The sequence below is a fragment of the Geospiza fortis genome, unplaced genomic scaffold (assembly GCF_000277835.1).
Source record: "Geospiza fortis unplaced genomic scaffold, GeoFor_1.0 scaffold78, whole genome shotgun sequence".
Lineage (NCBI taxonomy): Eukaryota > Metazoa > Chordata > Aves > Passeriformes > Thraupidae > Geospiza > Geospiza fortis.
In genome coordinates this window covers 4,549,165-4,568,802 of record NW_005054339.1, presented here as the reverse complement: position 1 = coordinate 4,568,802, position 19,638 = coordinate 4,549,165, and the positions used below count along the sequence as shown (strand labels likewise).

The following is a 19,638-nucleotide window of genomic DNA, read 5'->3' as shown; positions in this document are numbered from 1 at the left end:
TTGCCTATATATTCAAAACACGCTAACTTAATGTGAATTTAATGAATTACAAGGTGAGTTTTTGTTAAATTTGGAAAAATACCTTTAAAGTGGGGTCACTTTAATATGTAAAAACCCCTTAATAAATCCCCTCCCCTTTCAGGATGATAGAATTTGACTATGTAGATATTTTAATTTGTTTCTATAATGCATCAGACAGGAATACCCATAATCCTTTTTAATGTAAACTTGAACTCCGAGACTGAAGAAGTAAAGCTTTTAAAGCTATTTAAGTTATTGTCACCCTTATCTTTTTTGAAATATTGATTCTGAAGGCTCATGAAGCTGAAGAGGAGGCACGGATGAATCCAGAATTTGCAGACAGAATGAAACAGCTTGACAAGGAGGCCTCGTACTATAGAGAAGAATGTGGCAAAGCTCAGGCTGAGGTTGACAGACTTCTAGAAATACTCAAGGAAGTAGAGAATGAGAAGAATGACAAAGATAAGAAAATTGCTGAGTTAGAAAGGTAATTTTTGTATTGTCTTACATTGAGTAGCATTTTTCCTTACTTGATCTTCATTTTAAAAGCAGAGGTTACAAGCAGAGTATGTTTTTTAAGAGTATATTGGTTATGCTTTGTAAAAGAACAAAAAAGGACTACTTGAGAACTATATCTCCTGTTGGCTGACTTTGGAAAAATTTAAGGTTTCCATTTTTAATACTTTTCATAAAACAAGCGTGTTTAGGAAGGGTCACGTGCAATTTACAGGCACAACAACCCCTCAGAAAACAGTGTTGGGGAACAAGCCTGTCTTTTTAGTAACTGGTGAATCATACCTGCCCCCACATGTTTCTTCAAGTGTGAACATCATCAGTCATTCTCAGAGATCCTGAAAAGTATTGGTAAGTATTTCTAACGCATCTCATGAATATTTAATAATAGTTGCAACTATTTCTCAGTGTTCCTGTAGTCTTTTCTTCAAAAGAATATTTTCTGATGTTGAGCAGATAGTGATTGTCCTGTGTCTGGGAAGGTTGTAGAGGCTTTCCATAATGGAGGGAGGAGGGTTTTGGGATTTGTCCTGTACCCTTTGTAATTAAATAGATCTTGGAACCTTCTCCAGTATGGGGTCCTGCTATTTATTTGATTGATCTCTTTTCTTTGTTCTCTTTGTTTAATTTGACACTCTTGCTTGAATGAAAGAAGGAGTTGTGTGTTTTCAAATAATTTATATAACTGTTTGATTATGAGGAAGTCAGAAGAAAACTGTTTCATGGTTCCTAAAAAGAAGTTTAAGTGATTTCATTTTTGTGATCATTGCTATAGTTCTAGTCAAGACAAAGCACCCATTAGGGAGCATTACTATGAAAGAGGGGAACGTGTCAGAAATGCTGGTTACCTCGGGGGGGCAGAAAGCAGGCAGCATGGAAAGAAAGATGTGTAGAGCACCTTTTACTGAGGATGACTTACCAATCTTCACAGCTACCTGCTGCCAAAACTTGTTACTCTTTGCAGATGTTTGGTTGAGGTCAGTAATAGTTAAGTGTCATGAGAATGGAGACCTCAAATTCAAAGTGAGAGAAGATTTGTATTTAAAATGGAATTGATTATTTACATAAGGACAACTTCAATTGGCAGTTGTCTCTCTCAGCACGTCAGAATTTAGAATACTGAAGTGTTTGCATCTTTTTTAATGTGTAAAGGGGGTCCCAGAGGAAGTGAGTAATCAAGAGTGGTCACTTTGTACATCATGTGAGCTCTGCCTACACTCACCAAAATCCTAAAGCAGCATATTGGAAAAGACACCACCCTTAGAGGTTTTGTGTGGATGAGAAAGTGCTGCCTTTTCCATGCAGTGGTGCGGGGGCAATTACAGAGCCAGACTTGTAAGGCAGCAGCTTCAGGTGTGACCACCAAGTGTAAACAACAACTGATCCCCTCCTTGCACTGTAATTAGTGTGTGACACCAGACTCACTAGTAGGCACAGTAATCTTGGGTTCAAGAGGATAATCTTAATACCTTTATTAGATAGCAATCATGAATGAGTTGAATGTTTGACTATTAAAATGACAAAATTAAACGATGATCATGATGAAGTACTGAAGCTTGTAATCTCAAATTTCTGGAAATGTTAATTTGATTTAAATACTTTATGTAAAAAGAGATAAAGAATTGATAATGAGCAGTAAATTTATTTGAATTGAGAATTATTGATTACAAAACAACAATTACAAAGACACAAGGAACTAAGGGGTCCAGAAATACTGGTACAGTGTCAGCATACAATGTTCCTATTGTCTGAGAATCCTGTAATGGGTGAGAATTTTCTATTTTTGTATTCATTTTCTTTACAAATTTGTTATACTCCTAGCAGTGAAGTTTTGGAGCACTAATTTCTAGTCTGTTATTGCTGATGAGGGTGTCAACCCTGAAATAACTTCTCAGAAAATAATGTGGTACTGCTGAGTGAACACAGACTTTTGAAGAGAATGTACTGTACTTAGAATGTGATGGAGTGGTTAAACTTTGCTGTGGACTTTTAGCATATATTTGACATTTCCTCAAACTTCAGATGCAAGGGCATCTTTGGGGTCCTGTAGGAAAATGAATGTGACATTAAAATACGTTTATCCATTCATAGCTTGCTGGGATCCACGTTCACTGCTATGCCAACATCTTTACACTGCAAGATAATTGCAACAAGATAAATTGTCAAAATATATCAACATAAATTTCTAAGGAAGTGATAATCTAGACTATTGCAAGCTGTGGTATCCTCACAATATTTGTTATATTCATAGGAATTCTTCAACATAATGAGGTGTGCTTGTATAAATAAGTTTGAATGGTAAAAATACTTGTAATAAAGTTATCATTTACAAATTCAAACAAAAATTAAAACAAGGAGATGAATATTAATGTTCTACTAGTCAGAAAGTATTGACACACAAAGTGTCAAATACTCAGGGGTAGAAATATCTGCTTTGAGATATGGGCAGTTAAATTTATAAGTGTGTGCTACTCGACAGATGAACATTATTAATAATTATGAAGAAGTCTTCATATGAATGGTAATTCTTTTGGTTTTAATGTGATTTTCTTGGCTCAGAAACTATCACACTCCTGAGCGTCATCACTTCAGATTAATATTATTGCTCATATGAAATCACGTTGGTCTGTTTCTTTACTCTCCCTCTATTAACTTTTTATTTTACAGTTTCTTTTTACTACACAGGAGAAACTACTCCTTCTTCTATACTTAAGCTATTTGAAAATTGTAATAAAAGTTATCACAATTTATCTGTTTATAATAAAAAAAGTTTAAAATCAAATGCAAGATACTACATCTAATGTATAATGTGCTTTTGTTAAATTTAGCTTGCTGGTTTTCTTTGGTTTTCTTGATGAAGGAAATGTGGTTCAGGGTTTTTTGGTTTTTATTTTTGTGAGGGTTTTTTAATAATATAAATGAAACTGGATAAGGTAGTGATGAGCTCAAGTTTTAATGCCAAGAGCCTCACCAAGGAGAGGGAGCTGCAGCTGAAACAGAACTGTCAGGATTGAAGGAGTGTATTGTTTAAAGCTTTTATTAATGGTGTAAGAATGAGAAGTATGTTTATGAAATGTGATAGAGAGTTTGAATCACAAAATGGAGTGAAATACAGTGACATAAAATGCATGTTTGTGAAGTTAGGTTGCCTGATATAAACTAAGGATAATCCTTGATACAGGTCAGGAAAAGAAAGATTGGGTGAATTTGCTTATGGCTGTGTCATTATGAGCCATCTAAATAATGAAGCAGAGATCTAAATAATGAGGAGTGAATCCTAATATATCAGAATAAATATTTGCAGTAAGGGTAGGAAGGTATTAATGTCATCAGGTGTTGGCAAGGCTCTGTGTGGAGCTCTGCTGTGTACTTCTCATCAGTCATATGCCTGGAAGTTGAATTAAAACTGGCAACAGGTGCAGTGAGGGCTGGTAAGAAGGAATGAAGTGCTCATGACACAGGAGGAGTCTAAGCAACAGTGGTTTGTTTCTCTGGCAAAACAGAGCTCTGTAGGGATGCTTATTGTGTGTAAATATGGGAAGGGATAAGCACTGCGGGGAAAGAAGAGTGATTTCAGTAAAAGAGCACTGGCACATAATACAATATAAATTATCCATTGGTAAATTTAGACTGAAAAGAGAAAGCAAGTGATGCCAACATGGTGAAGATTGCAAAATCTTGGATCCATGTTTCTCCGGTGGTACATGAGATTCTCAGTCATTTGCTTGGCTAAGTGTAGCTTCTCAGCAAAGATTGCAACAATATAAAAGTCCATTTAAAAATATTATACTATGAGACAAACCTATTTGTTCTTAACCAAGAAGTTTTTGTTTCTGTTATCTACTTCTCATATGCAGTGGGTATACAACACTGTAGCTCTGTATTCAAGCTCTTGGGGTATTCAGACTACATTTAATTAATTCTGAATTAATTTGGATTTGAATTCTCATGAAGGTAAGTCTACACAGCAGTGACAAGTCATTGCACAAGAGACAAGACATCAGCATGTGGAATAATTGCATTTTAAAAAACATACTTTTATGGCTGTTGAGTATGCTGCTTTTCTTAAAAGCACAAAATGCTGTGTGTCAGGGACAGATTTAAGGACTAGTCTAGCTGTGTGGGGATTATTTTAGCCTTACTTTTCTGAAAAGTAAGGCTAAAAGGGTGTGTTAAGTATTTTTTTAACAAAGTTGTCAAAAACCAGAGTATTTTCAGTGCTGAAGTATTAATTCTCTTCTTCATACTGAATTAAAAATTTGCTGTCAGCGTTGGAAATGGCTGCACCATGGGTGGGGTGTCAAATCTTCATCTTTGATTATTAACTACAGTGCTTTGTGAACTTCTAAATATCTTTGAACGATTTGCCAAATGGTTTAGCTTCTTTGACTGCCATTGGGAGAGTTGATGAATGAGAGTCACCAGCCTATGACAGTTCACATGAAAGACTTTGTGGCATATGACAAGATTTTTGTGGAGCAGCAAGTGCTACCAGTACTCATCCAATTTATTTGTTCTATTTGGTATGTGTATGAATTTGGGTATGGATGTCTTTCTGCTGTCCACCAATGACAAGATACCCTTTTGATTTAAAGTTTGTTTTCTTCAGTGCACAGGAAGGATGTAGCTCTGCAGAAATTTCATTTTAGTTCCTGCTTTTCCTTCCTTCCCTTCCTTTTCTTTTTTTTTTTCTTTTTAATAATCTGCTAATATAACATCTGCTTGTTATATTTTTAAAGAACTAATGTGTTCCTCCCTTTATTCTCTTTTGCTGTCTTCCTCCCTATCTGTTTTTCTCCAAACTGCTGCTTTCATCCCTACTCCAACCAGCTTGACTTCCAGGTCAGTATTTTCTGCTCTCCTACTTAATGCTCCTTCTACAATGAAGGTTTTCATTGATGCTTCATTTATTTGGTTGTTTTGATTCCACATTATTAACTTCTGTTTGTATTTTGTTGTTTTTATTCTGCTTGTCCGTATTGTGAAGTTTTTGGTCATTTCAGTTCTAGACCAGAAACTTTCCAGTAAATGAATCTTTTTCTTGAACGCCTCTAAGAAAAAATGTTTATTAACAACATATTCAATTCATATGTTGTTTTGTGTGATTTTTTTTTCTTTTGGTTTTGCTTATGTTATCTTTTTTTAGGGAGTTTAACACTGGGAATAATTTTTGGTAGACAGCCCAACCCAGCAGGTAATGAACAGTGACAATTGTATACAGAGAGATTTATACCAAACATCAGAGATGTATTCTTAATACTTTGCATTGCCTCTTTTACTGCTTACAAACAGAATATGAGGAGTTGCAGTGGTTCAGAAACTTGTAGCTGGTTTTGCTGGCCAGATTCTGGACCAGCACATAGCTGTAAAGGAGTTGTCTGTATGTGTTCTTAGGCTGTGTTTGGATGTAACCTCATCTAGTCAGGTTCATGTTTTAAATTCTTCCATGTTGTAGATTAGTTTAGCTGGCATTTGTCTTTGCACACTGCTTCTGAGTAAACTTTTCAAGTATTACAAGTCTTTCGGTGCTTGTTGGAAGCAAAACTGGATCTGGTTGACATTTTTTTCTCTTAGTAGGCACTGGTGTTAATTTTATTTCTCATGCTTATGGGTGGTTGTAAATTGTAAGTTAGCAAAGTCTTAAAACATCTTTTTGATGTTTTCTCCTGGGAGAGTCAAGACCAAGCACAATTCACAGTTCAGACATGTCAGAGAAGTCTCTGACAGGGATGTCTTCAAACTGCACAGCTAAAGATGGCTCATTGCAAAAAGATGACAAGACTTTTTTTTTTTCTCCTGATGTACTTTAGTGCATGTCACAATCACCAGTTACTTTCCAGCTGAAAAGTTTTGTTTCTGAAATTTGGGGCTTATCGATTGCAGTAAAGAATTGGATGAACTCTAAATTTACTATCTACTTCAAGCACATTTATATGTGCTTGAAGGGATAACTATTACACCCAGATTGTGAAAATAGTTCAACGATTTATTTTCAGAATCTTTCTTTCTCCAGAAGTTAATTAAATGCATTTATTATGGAGTTGTCCATGATGAAATTATTGTCTGAATGTGACCACTTTGCATTTCTATCAGAGCATATTCAACATTGATTGAAAATCTCCCTAGCTCAAGAGAGCCTAAAGAAAGGTATTATGCTATGTGGTTGTCATTATGGTTGATTTCACTGGAATTCAATGATTGGTATGCAGAAACATTTGTTCAGCAGTTGGAGGTGCAATTTTTGTTATGTTTTATTGACCTAAAAAGCCAACTGACCTTGTTGAAGCAAACTGTCTGCATAACCCTGCCAACTTCCATCCCTAGAGTCCCAGATAAGTTGTAGAGTATGATTAGAATTTTTTGTGGATATTCAGTGAAGTGTTAAGTTTTCTCAGCTTGAATCTTCATTAAGGTCAAAACTTAATTTAAGAAACAGATCTATTAATTTCCATAATTTCTGCTGATCAGTATGTTCTTAGCTGTCATTTTAGTCATCCATACTCCTAGGAGATTTTTCTGGTTAGGAAAATGCTGCATTGGTTTTAAAATGTGGTAGGCTATTGATACTGATGGAAAACAAGAAAATGAAATATATTGGCATAATGCCCTCATGTGCACCTGCCTGTACAAGATAAAAATATTCTGAGTACAGCCATCAGTACAGTGACATCCCCACACCTTTTGTTTACAGCAAGTTATATACTCCCCAAACTTTTCTTCCTGCACATAAGCCGGAGATGGATATTTTTTCCATGTGAATTGTACTGACCAGTGCTAGAAAGTTTCCCACCAGCTCTAATGTTGGACTTCCCAATAGTTTCCATGGGAGGCCAGAGCTCAGTGAGATGTGCAAGGGGAGGTTCAATGGAGTTTTAAATTTAACCTACAAGCCGTCCACAGTTTTGTCAAATGTCAGTTTGATGGTTCCAAGGGCAGAGTGATATGTTGTTCAAAGATAATGTCCCTGGAGAAATGGAGATAGTGTACTACTGAAAACTGAGAGAATCTGTGATGTACATTACTCTTCTGAGAGACTGGTTATTCTGAGTGAGAAACACAGTTGTCACACTGGATAACAGACAGATTGCTGACATGTCATCCTCTTTTAGTCTGTTTGCTACATATGCAGAACCAATGTTTTAGCATTTAAATATTTTGAAAGGGATGATGTTTTGAGATGAGGCTATATAGATTTAGCTGACTTTGTGTGGTTTTAAACTTTTGTAAATTTCATTTTTTAAGAAATAGTAAAGCAGAAAGTTTATTTCTTTGATATTTTAATTTAAGGGAAGAAAGTGAAATTTTTTATTACAAAATTAGCTGAAATCATAAATATGAGCAGTAAAGATACAAACAGGGCCCTGGGACAAGATGATGCACTGTTGGTTAATTTCATCCCACTCACTACTGAACTTGTCAGCCTTGTTCTGGACTTTCCCTTTCAGTTTGCTGAAAACCATGCAAAGGTTAAAATAGAAATGAATTATTTAAATAAGCAAGGATATTTTGTAATTTGATTTGCTTTTTTTGAGATTTGATTTGGAGAGTAAATACTCCATAGAGTAAATGGTTATGCAGAATGAAGCTGGATATGAGGAGGAAAGAGCTCTACCTCTCTGAAGGAAAAATACCAACTTTGGGTTTGGTTAGATGTGACACCACAACTCTGTGTTGGGAAAGAGAGAACAGAAGGAGCTGTTACTCTTCCCTTTCATGATTCCTGATTGAAGACATCAGTATTTCTTAAGCTTCTCCAGACTTGCTGCCTCCATTAGTTTTCCTCAAAGGCAAGATCCAGAGGGCAGATTTCTCTAAATCTTGAACCTGTGCATGAAGTAGCCCCAGAGCACTCCCTGGGGATATTGGTGACTGCTGGGCTCAATGCTGTCAGGATTCTCTGTGCACAGTGGAGGGTGTGTGGTGAAGAATCTTTGTGAGATAGCACAGCTTGCCCTTAAAAAGCTGTTACTGAAAAGATACAGGGGTACTAAATTTAGGAATTGGGCTGTTGGTGGAACCACTCCTTCCACTCATATTGTTTGCTTTCCCAGTGCAGGAGCAACATGCCTGGGCAATGTAACAGTGCTCTGATCTGAATTTATAATAAGGGGAAGTTTGTATGTCTAAACAAGAATCATACAAGGGGTACCTGATTTATTTGGAGGTCTGAAGAAGTTACTACAAAAGCATGGAAAGCTTGATATATGCATTGGATAATAATGTCTGGATTGATCCTGAGAACTTCTAGGGTGAGCCAGGAGTTGCAGTCAAAAGATTTGATCCAGAAGGAAATTGCAGTGAAACGTCGAGTGCTGCAGAGGAGGTGTGATCCTGATTGCTGTCAGGCTGGGCTGGACATGCTGTGGAGCAGTTGGATGCAGAGAAAAACTGGCAAGAGTCAGGAGTGGCTTTTTTCTGGGTTTGTTTGTGTGGAGATGCTTTGTTAGTTTGGTAATTTGAAGAAAAAAGCTTTTCTGGACTACAGCTGGGAAGAACCTGATGGACCAGTAGCAGGGCTGCAACTTCTTGGTTGCAAATTTCAGGCAACAAATTATTTCCAGTAACTGGTTACAGTTATTGCTAATGGTCTCAATTAATAAAATAGCTGAGCAAGCAATTGCCGTATTAAATCAGATCAAATATCCTTCTCATGTAGTGTGCTGTCATCAGCAGTGCTTTTTTGGTTTTTTTTAAAGAAGAACATCAGAAGAAAATGCACGACAATCCTGGGTGTGGGAGAGAGATGTGTGACAGATGAGTCTTCTGGTACGAATTTCACACATGTTCATGTAAAGTGTCATCCAGCAGGACTGTGCTGAGGAAGACAGCAGTGCTGGGTTGGAGTTTCCGTGGTTGCAGTGCAGATCTGCCTTGAAACAAAGTGACATGAACCATAGTTTGGAACAGGATTTTAGTACGTCTCTTTCATTCATGCGTTATCCTCACGTGGATATTTCTAGCATCTCTCCAGGGCTTTGGAGGGAACTCTGTCAGACTAAACACTTCTTAAATAAAGATTTTGGAAAACTTCCCAGAGTGTGTGTTAGGTAAACCCTTCCTCCCACAGTTTTGCCTGTGAGGTGAGAAATGTTTCAGTGACTTCTGTGACGCTCGCTTGATTTCTATCAGGCAGAGTTCTTTGTTGTCCCAGGACAATAATGGCTTGTGGTGCATTTGGGGGCAAAACAATTGTCTCAGTGAAAAATTGTCATAATATGAGTATTAAGAAACCTGAAGCCAGCCTTCAGGCAATTGAAATGATGAGATTTAAAAGTGGGGGGAGTGTAAGGGGATGGGAAGAAGGTTTTTTTTTTTTGAGCCCTACAGATCTCTGCGGGCTACAAGCCTGCTCCTTTGGGTGGAACTGAAATAACTATGTAACCTGGCAGTAACAGGAGCTGGGAATGTAATGAAAACATTGAATATACTAAAATTCACTTATCTTTGCTGCTAATTCTGGTCATGATGTATTCAACTGGACAATTAGGGACATAGGATTTTTTTTTTATTTTAAACTTATTTTAATATTACTTGTTTTAGGTGATTTTTTTGTCCCATGTTTATGTCGGTCATTTTGTCTCCAGTTCTTTCTATCAAAGAGTTGTGGAGAGAACACAGAGGGGTACCTGCCAGTTCTGATGAGCAGATGAACTGCGATGTGGAGTTTTCCATAGTCTCAGCAACAGGTGAATGGCAGAAAGAAGAGCAAGCATCCTTCTGCAGTCAGAGATTATATCAATTTCTTGTGATAGTGTTTTGTCAGACATGTGGAAAATAGTTCCCTTTATTACCTAAAGTCAGTTCGGCCAAGGTTAACCAGAGAGAATACCTGCCTCCAAATTCTCATGCTCAAAAGGCACCAAAATTTTACTCAATTTTCATAATCTTCTTTTCTATGGGAAAGTCTTAATGTCCCATTAGCCTTCCTGGCAGTAGGGGAGATCCAGGCACAGGCTGATAACATTTTCCTGTCTCTCCAGGGGGCATCCACTCGAGCTTGCTTTCTCATCCCAGATGATAATAGATCTGCTAAGGAAGCTGAGCTCCTTCCCTTTATGTCATTGTAGAATAGATTTTTGTTAGTTACAGGATCAAATAGCACAATTTTAAAAATTAATTTTGTGAGGTTATAGATTATGTTGTCACACAGGTTAGGAGTTTAAGCAAGTGTAAAGGGAGTGGAAGTCTTGCTCCTGCTCCTTTGCAGTGGGAAAGAGAGAGGGGGAAATGTAGTTCTTTTAAGGAGAAAAGGAAAAGAGAGGGAATAAGGTCTGCTAGATTTTCTGCTTTGGAATTATGAGGGCAAGAAAGGCAATGCTGAGAGAGGATATACAGGATTTTTTTTCTATAGGGTGGCAGTAGGTTAGCCAGAGATGCAAAGAAAGGAATTCCTTGAGATTTGGGATGAAGTATTCCTCCAAAGTGATGTGGCCTTTATGACAACAGACATGTAAAAAATTCTTAATTTTCCTTGTTTTCTTTTGAATATGTTTAACAAAACCAAGGAATACTTATTTATTTATTATTTATTTCTCCCTTAAGAAGTTTTCATTCAAAACACTTTACTCCCCCATGCCTATGTGGTGATCTATATTAATCTTTCAGCTTTTTAAAGGAGTATTTTAGGAGTATTTCTGATTTTAATGTTTAAATTGGATAGACTGATTAATTTGTTAATGGTTGGGATTGTTGCTTTTGTTTATTCAGGGCATTTAATTTGCCATCAGTGTGATAATTGTATTAGTTAACAAAAGAAAAATAAGAAAAGCTAAGAATAAGGAGACACAAGATTTTAAAAGATGTCTTGGACACTAATAATTCTTTAGGTTATATGATCTTGATTGGAAAAAAAGTTTTAAATGCAAATGACAGCACAGAAACTCAGTGCTTAGTTTTTTATTATCATATTTTAAAACTTAGAGTGACTATGTCTAGCTTATAAAATCAATTTAGCAGTCAACCATGGGGGCTTTCTTTTAGAAAAAATTGTTTTTGTTTGAGATTTGTTTTCTTTCTTATATCAAAAATTCACCCTGTCACAGGTAGAGGTTTTCTCATCCTGATAATATCTATTTTCTACAGAAAAATCCATCTCTGGGCTGTAAGTGAATAAACAGTGTCCTTGTTTATGTCAGGAATGTGTCTGTCAGTGCCCCTGTTAACATCTCTTGTGGTGATTTTGGTCTCTCACAGTCCAACCCAACTTTGTTTCTCAGGTTTAGAGATAGATAGTAGCAAATGCATTTGTATTCTATGGAAATGCTAGAAACAATACTTAAGTTGCTTATATCTTAATAAAATTCTAGTTTTTGGATTTCAGTGAAATTAGACCTGAATTTTGATGCTTTACCCTTGTGCTGGTTTAGTCATGACTCAGTGAAGCACCTGCCTAGACTCTCATTCTTAAGACAGTGAGAACTGAGCTGCCAGGAATATTTCTACTGAGCCTTACTGAAGTAATGTAGTTTGGAATGGACACTCACATGGTTGGGATTTACAGGATCAGGTCTTCTGCATGACTAGCTGCTGAGACCCAGAGTGCCCAGTAAAATGTTAAGATTTGTTTCATTGATCACATTCATGATTCTTTGTAAAAGTGTGGACTATTTATAAAGGAGATAGAGATAATAATTTCAGGTAATAATGATGCTAATATTCTACCCAGTGCCTGCCTAGAACATTGGGGATGTTTGTTGAATTAAAATAAGTGTACTATATTGAATTTTAAAATACATTTTTGACACTTTCTTAGTTTATATAGATTAATTGTTTTGATGAAATTGTATTTCATAAAATAGATCTGGTTGGTTTGGAGTTGATTTTTTTTTTCTTGTTTCCCTGAAAACATTCTTTGCACTCTGATTTTTTAATCTTTTATTTGCTGAGGAGCACAGCTTCCTAACACACTGGAGAATTTTTTGATTGACTTGCAGACAGCTGGTCCCACTGCAATGCTGTTTAAAGTGATTAAAATTGTTGCAGAGACATATTCCTTTAGAAAATGTTACAGATTTTGCTCTTGGGAGTATTTTGCATGTCTGCATTTTTTGGATGCTTTGAGGGAAAAAAACCCTTTATGAAATAGAGTAAAGGCTATACTAACATGTAACACTTATTTTTGGCTGACATTACCAGCTTTGTGGCCAAGGTACCCAGGTGGCTAATTAAAGCAGGGAATTTAATGAAATAGTGTGATTTTCTATACCCATCAGAGATGAAAGCATTGGAGGTTAGACAACACACACTACTGTAAAATAAAATCTGAATGCTACTCAAGTATATGCAGAAGCTTAGTGTTTAATATTTGTCTTAAAAAGTCGAACTGAAGGAATTAAATGTCCTGTAGTTAGACTGTGAGATCAATTTGTGTGCTACTCCAGCAGAAGAAAAAGCCCCAAACATGGTTGTAGTCATTACAGTTCTATTCATACCAGCAGGAGCTCAGTGGTGATGCTGGTTTGCTGTGTAACTTCCTGCTGGCCCAGGGTCTGGGTCTCCATGGCACTGATGTCTGTTTGCTACAGAGACATTTTGGTTAAAAGATTAAATAGAATGAAAAGTGCATTTGAGGTAAGGGCATCTTGCTGTTTGCTCAGGAAGATTGATGGGCTCCGAGTCCTTTGGACTGGATGTCATAAGAGATAAAGCTGAAGGGCTCTTTGAGGATGTTTTGTCTTCTCCTGTCTTGCTTGGATCTGTGATACACTGAGTGTATCTAAATATTTAGCAGTCACAGAGGATGGGTCTTCAGCAGCAGAGAAGTCAGACCTGCTGCAGTCTGTTGACTCCAGCACTGGCATTCTGAGGCCACATTCCTGAAAAAATTGTTGGATGCTGAGAAAAACAGAGGTGTTGGCATTGCTGTCATTTCGATACCCGATTTTAAGTCTAATACCCAGTTGAGGTGCAAATTGATTACTGTGGAGTATTCTGTGTATTAAGAAAGATTATAACAATTATCCCAAGTCAGAAAGATTCAGGAAGAGGCTGATTTTTATGGAGTTTCATATCTAAGGAGATTGAATATTCAATTGAGAGCAATGTTAATCTAGGTAATCTAGATTTGCAATGTTAATCAATGGCAGTCTAGGTAATCTCATGTTAATCTAGGTAATCTAATTCAGTTAACAAATATATAACTTAATGAGTAGTAAGATAGCTTCTAAAAGTATTATATTACTTTATATTATATTTTTCTCTTCTTTAGGAGTGAGAGAATATCTAATGTGCTAAAAGAATAAGATTTTATTTAGAATTTTTTCTTTTTCCTGGTGTTCATCTCTTTATTAACTGCCAGTATTATAGGTATCTTGTATTTATGTGGCATGGGGTGTTTGCTGGATACTGCATATCCTCATATCTCTGATGTTGAGTTATCAAAAGAGTCAGAAGATGTCTAGGATATCATCCTTTGATTCATAATTCTGGAACAGAACAGAATTTCCTTTTTAAATTTTTTTTCAAATTATTTTACACTATTCAAGGTATGTTTATATTCTAGCTCTGTTTTCAAGACAGTTTAGTTTCACTCTGAATTATTTTCTGTTCCTAAGCTGTTAGATATTCTATAACAGTTGCTGACTGGCTTTAACCATAGGAACACAAACAAATGTAAATTTGTTATCTGAAAAACTGTCATCAATCCTACTTTTTAATGTTTGGCCAAGATTAAGCATCTGTGCAGAGAGTTAGTAATCTCTGCTGCTTTTTAAGTCTGCTTTGTTTCTTAAATGTTTATGAGCTCAGAACATCATTTCTTTAAGCCAACTGTAGTGTTGGCACTATTTCAGTGTGCTGTGGGCTTGAGTGCTTCAGAACTGGTTTGTAGCCTGGCTTTCCAGTTCTGTGAAGTTTGTAAAATCACAAATGCAGCAGAGTGGTGGGTTTTAACTAGCTTGGGATGACTGTAGTGTCTGGCTCAGAGGCTAAAGAATTAACCTAAAAGAGAATAGATAAATAATAATAATAAAATAATAAAATTAACATTAAAAGAGAGTAGATGCCCAATTTCAAAATGAAGTATAACAGTGTGGACAATGACAGAGCTGTGCATTTCATCTTTCTGCACTGAGGCAATTACACTATCAGAAAATGCTACATAAGCAGAAAATTATTAACTTGTGATGGTAGGAGGAATTCTACTGAGCAGACCCCTGAATTGTACACTTCAGATTTATAAGACGTGTCTTAAGCAGTGGTCTTTATTTTATTTTGTCTAATGAATTTTGTGGTCTTAGGGTTTTAAGTTCAAGCAGTGTAGCAGAACAAATGAAATTAATTCCACATGATGAAGAGTAATGTAGACATAACTGTGCATATCAGCATTGTTACTAGTAAGCTATGTGACTATTTTATCATATGTCCTCTATGGTCATGGCATCTATTTTATGCTGATTGGGTACTGTTCCCAAACATTTTTCTATTTCTCATGCATACTTTTCAATTATCCTAATCTTCTACTTTATTCAAAAGCATTTTAGAAATAGTAGAGCCACATGAAAACATACCAGAGAAAGCAACTCAAAAATTCTACTGAACCAAGGATTGTATTTGATATTTGCTATTAAAAAAAAGAAAAGCTGGTGGGAAATATGTTTTTGTACTTATTTGCTGCTTTGAACTCCCCCAGTACTTTTAATGCAGGCCTGAAGAAAAATCCTCAGCTGGGCTTTTTAACTGTAGCATTTTCTGTTCATTTCCATAGGTATGTAGCCAGTTGTGGCATAATGAGAGTCTATGACAGAGCTTTCTTTTATTTCCCTCTCTTCAAGATTTTGCCTGTCACAGGCACCAGATGTTTTTCCTTTGCAGCTTTACCATGTTGTACTTTTCAGTGTGGTATTAGAGAAGCTGAAATGGGAAGTTGTGTGAGGCACGGGTGATGAAAGAAGCAGCTAGCCTTGGCATAAAATTGAACTTCTTATAGAGATTAAATGCAAATGAATTTATCATTTACTCAACATGAGATTGGAAACCAATTTATGTTTTAACATCACAAAGCCATATTGCACCACCAAAATTTCTGCCAAATACATTTATAAATGAAATTGTGGAAGTGTTTTTTCTTCCAATACTCATTTTGGTTTTATGCTGAGCAAGTCTGTGCTTACAATTATGAGACAGACTCATGACAGGGAACTGATTTTCACTTGGACCTGCAAGCAAATTACCTATATTTGAACTAGTTGTCCATACTTTTTTTTTCCTTGGCAAGTTTATGGTACTTTTTTTTAGGTATAATTGATTGGATTTTCTCTAATATGCTGTACTTACAAATTTTACATGAAGTGTCTTTTAAGAATTTTTAATACCATGGCACATTTATTGATTGCAAATTAATTTTTAATTTTTGATCATTAATAAATAGTGAAAAAAACACTGGTAGGACAAATAAACCAGTGATAGAAGGAAATGTTGAATGACCCAGTTTCTTTAGCATAATAAAATCCATGCAAGAAATGTATTCTATAACTTTTTTCACTGCTTCTGGTGTGGAAGCAAAGGAGGGATTTTCAGTGATCCTTTTGGGCACTGAATAATATTCTCTTCATTTGCCACAATAGGATTAGTGAGTAGATCTCATTAGGAATTTGCACGTGACTTTTATTTTTTATAGATAAAAGGGAGCAAATTCCTTCATGTTAAAGAAAGTCTGGAAAATAATATCTAAGAATTCAAGGAGGTAGGAAGTATTACTGCAAGGATATGTTTTCATTACCTGACATACAAAATTAGTTTGCCTTTCTTAAAAAAAATGTATGCTAAGTCTCAGAAGTGCTTCTGGTAACTTAATGAATCAAATCTACAATAAAAGATAATTAAAATTGAAACCATTCTTTTTTATTAATACAATCTTAACAAAAGAGGACATGTAAGGGTGGCAAAGATTGTTTAATTTCCTTAGGAATGGCTCATAAATTGTTGATTATTGTTTTTAGAAAGAAGTCCCATTATAGAAAATGATAGAAATTTTTTTGTCATGTACAAAGCTATTTGTAAAGGCATCCTTTATTCTTCATGGCATATTTATGACCTGATCTACTTCCTCACACTTTAATCCACCTAAACACTGTATTTGTAGTCCAGGTTTTAAAAAATATAATTTCACAATGTACATTAGTCATCACCTTCACCTTCTGATTCCTTTGAAATGGATACTTGAAGCACCTATTAAAATTGTTCCTGAATGCAGAGTGTGTAAGGATTGTTGGATCATCTCCCTCTTTCAACAATTTTTATGCATAGAGCTCAGAATATGTATGTGTTTTTGTGGGAAATCTTGTCAGCCCAAATAATTGCTCTACCACTCTATAATTGAAAGCTGTTTTGATATGCCACCTTGAAAACAAGGTTGAGTTTTATTGTTACAACTGATGCTTGGAAAACTTGTGTCTGTTGGAGAATCGATGTCCTGCGTTGTAGTCACAGAATTAATCTCTATTGCTAAAGAAGTGGTTGCAGTCATTAACACTAATGGGTGTGTGTGTGCAATTCTTAGACACATGAAGGACCAAAACAAGAAGGTTGCCAATCTGAAGCACAATCAGCAATTGGAGAAAAAGAAGAATGCACAATTGTTGGAAGAAGTTCGTAGGCGAGAGGACAATATGACTGACAACTCTCAGCATTTACAAGTGAGTGTATTTTTCAATTTTTTTTTTAAAGCTATCTAAGAAAATACACATCTGTTCCAGTGTGTGTGTGTTCCAGAATACGTAATGAATCTGTTCCCACAAAGACCTGATGGGTCCTTGCTTTTCTACCAGAGGATGCGCTGCTCACTCAGTTGTATCCATGAAATATTTACTATTTAGGTTAAGGAAAGAACCGGGTCCTTGCTTTTCTACCAGAGGATGCACTGCTCACTCAGTTGTATAGAATAGAATAGAATTTGAGGACCTCTGCACTGTGATTACATCAGCAACTGTTTTTTCTTACAGTTGGAAAGAAAAGCTTCAAGTATATAGCTTCTATGTTTCAGATAGACTTTGAGCTTTATTCCTGGAGAATTTCTACAGTTTGTAAGTTACTGAGTGTGGTGGTTGAGAGATGAATGTTCTTCAACTGATCTGTTTAAGTGATACATTACATACCAGGGAACTTGTATTCAAGGCCACAAATTTGATGCTTGACTTAAGAAGTATTCTCTGAGACCTGAGTGTGAAAAACCACCAAGAGAAGTGCTGATTTCTGTTGACAACATCAATGTCTCCATGCCCAGTGTTTATAGGCAATTTACAGTGCAAAATATCAATTTTGCCTTGATCTGGTTAATATAATGTGTTTCTGGAAAATTTCCAGTGGATGGAATTTGACCCTCTCATGCGTCATATGGTTGTATTTCTCATGTGTTCCTATATGCAAAATGGAAAAATTAACACCACATCTCTCTTTAGGCTTGTGTTGGTGAAGCTTTATGTCAGAATCAAGTTCAGGAAATGATACATTATTTATGCATCTGTGCAGTGTTATGTTTACTTTACAGCCTTGGTCATTACATACTGATTGCATCACCATGCATTCCAGTGCACAGGATAGAGCACTAAAAGCTTGTGAAGGATTTGGTCTGCCAATATGATATATCAAAATTAAATTTCAGTGTTGAGCTGCTACTTGTAATTATAGTGGTTCAGTAAAGAGAATAAATTAAGCTTATTTTTCAGTATTTTGGAAATCTATTGCAGTGGGCTGATGACTGGAGAATAGAAGCCATTCTCAGGATCCTTGATGTAACTGCTATACTTGGAGGTTTCTACTCATGAGATGAGATTGGGTCTAGCAAATGGAGGTGGTGTGGCTGAATGACTTGAATTTAGAAAGAAAATACCTGTTTGGTGTACAGTTCTTCTGTTCCATTCACTTCCTGTAAAGCATCTATACACTAGGAACAGTTTAGGAAAACCAGCTAACCAAGAACATTTATTTCTTGTTGCTATGCCTTAAAATGACAATATTTTAAAATTATGTCCTTCAGCATATTACTTTCAGTAATATATATATGTATTAGGTAATATATTACATTCCCTGTAGCTGCAAGAACAGCAGGAGAAAGGGAGCCTTGGTTGTCTGTGCTGCTGGATTGCTGGTAGGGATAATCCTGCCTTCTCTGCCATACAGGCAATCAGCTGCTGTTATCAGTTTGCTGCTACAAACAGTTGTTGTATTTCCTCCGTCAAAGATTTCCAATTCCTTGGCTTATTTCTTCTCAAGCATTTCTTTAACTGAAGTGGTTAAGTGCTGAAGAGTGCATGGAAGCTTGAGTTTCCCTGGGATTGTAAGGTTTTTTGGGGTTTTGCTGCTCTACAAAAAATATAGTCTTGCAAATAAAGTAAATGCTGTGACATTGAATAGTCAAGTCACAGTGCAGGTGACATGACTGATGTACATTTATTCTGCTGATAGGAAAGTATTTTCACTGCTACAGTTCATTTGTTTTATATGTGTAAGGTAATTACAAATGCTAGGTGAGAGCATCAAGTTTTATATGAATCTGATGAGTAGGTGATTGGCTTTTTGAAAAGCCAAACAAATTCTAACGCTCCAATCACTTAGCCTTGGAAAGGAATTTTTTTTCATGATTTGAGAAAACCTTTCCTCCTTCATGGAGTTTGCTTGCGTAAAAAAGTAACAGCAGTGATCTAAGGATTTAAATGAGGCAGCATTTTTTGGGAGACAAATGCTGTGACGTATGCTTTTAAAAAATTTTAGGAGTACTATGCATCTGCTAATTAAAAACAGATTAATTAACATCTTAGTAAGCCATAGGGACTTGACCACCCTTTTCTTAGTGCTCTTAATAACTTCTACTGCTTTTAGTGGAAACACTCTGCATTTATATGCATTTATAACACAAAGTGCTTGTGTCTACAACATACTTGTTACATTTGTGAATGATGTATTAAGCTGTTAGGGGAAAAGTGTATCCTAAAATTCTCTGGCCTGATGTAATGACTGTGTTTGTTGGCTAGCTGTGATAAGCTGGCTGTTGGCTGGCTGTGATAAGCTCAGCTGAGAATTGAAGAGCAGTCAGACTGGTCAAATTACATTTACTGCAGCCAAGTCTCAGTCCCTTTTGCAGAAGTAGTGGAAAAGATGAAATAAGAA

General features: G+C 36.1%; 1 protein-coding gene across 5 annotated transcripts in view; it reads left to right on the top strand.

The window, feature by feature from the left end:
* The window catches only part of ERC2 (ELKS/RAB6-interacting/CAST family member 2), a 405,766-nt gene that overhangs the window by 153,372 nt on the left and 232,756 nt on the right, over window positions 1–19,638 (top strand). For 3 of the 5 annotated variants that reach the window (XM_031058193.1, XM_014307629.2, XM_031058191.1), the window contains 3 exons: window positions 315–508; window positions 5,365–5,376; window positions 17,033–17,168. In XM_031058193.1, coding sequence (XP_030914053.1) covers window positions 315–508; window positions 5,365–5,376; window positions 17,033–17,168 — 342 coding nt within the window. The remainder of the gene's footprint in view (window positions 1–314; window positions 509–5,364; window positions 5,377–17,032; window positions 17,169–19,638) is intronic. The other 2 variants (XM_031058194.1, XM_031058192.1) reach the window with 1 other exon arrangement.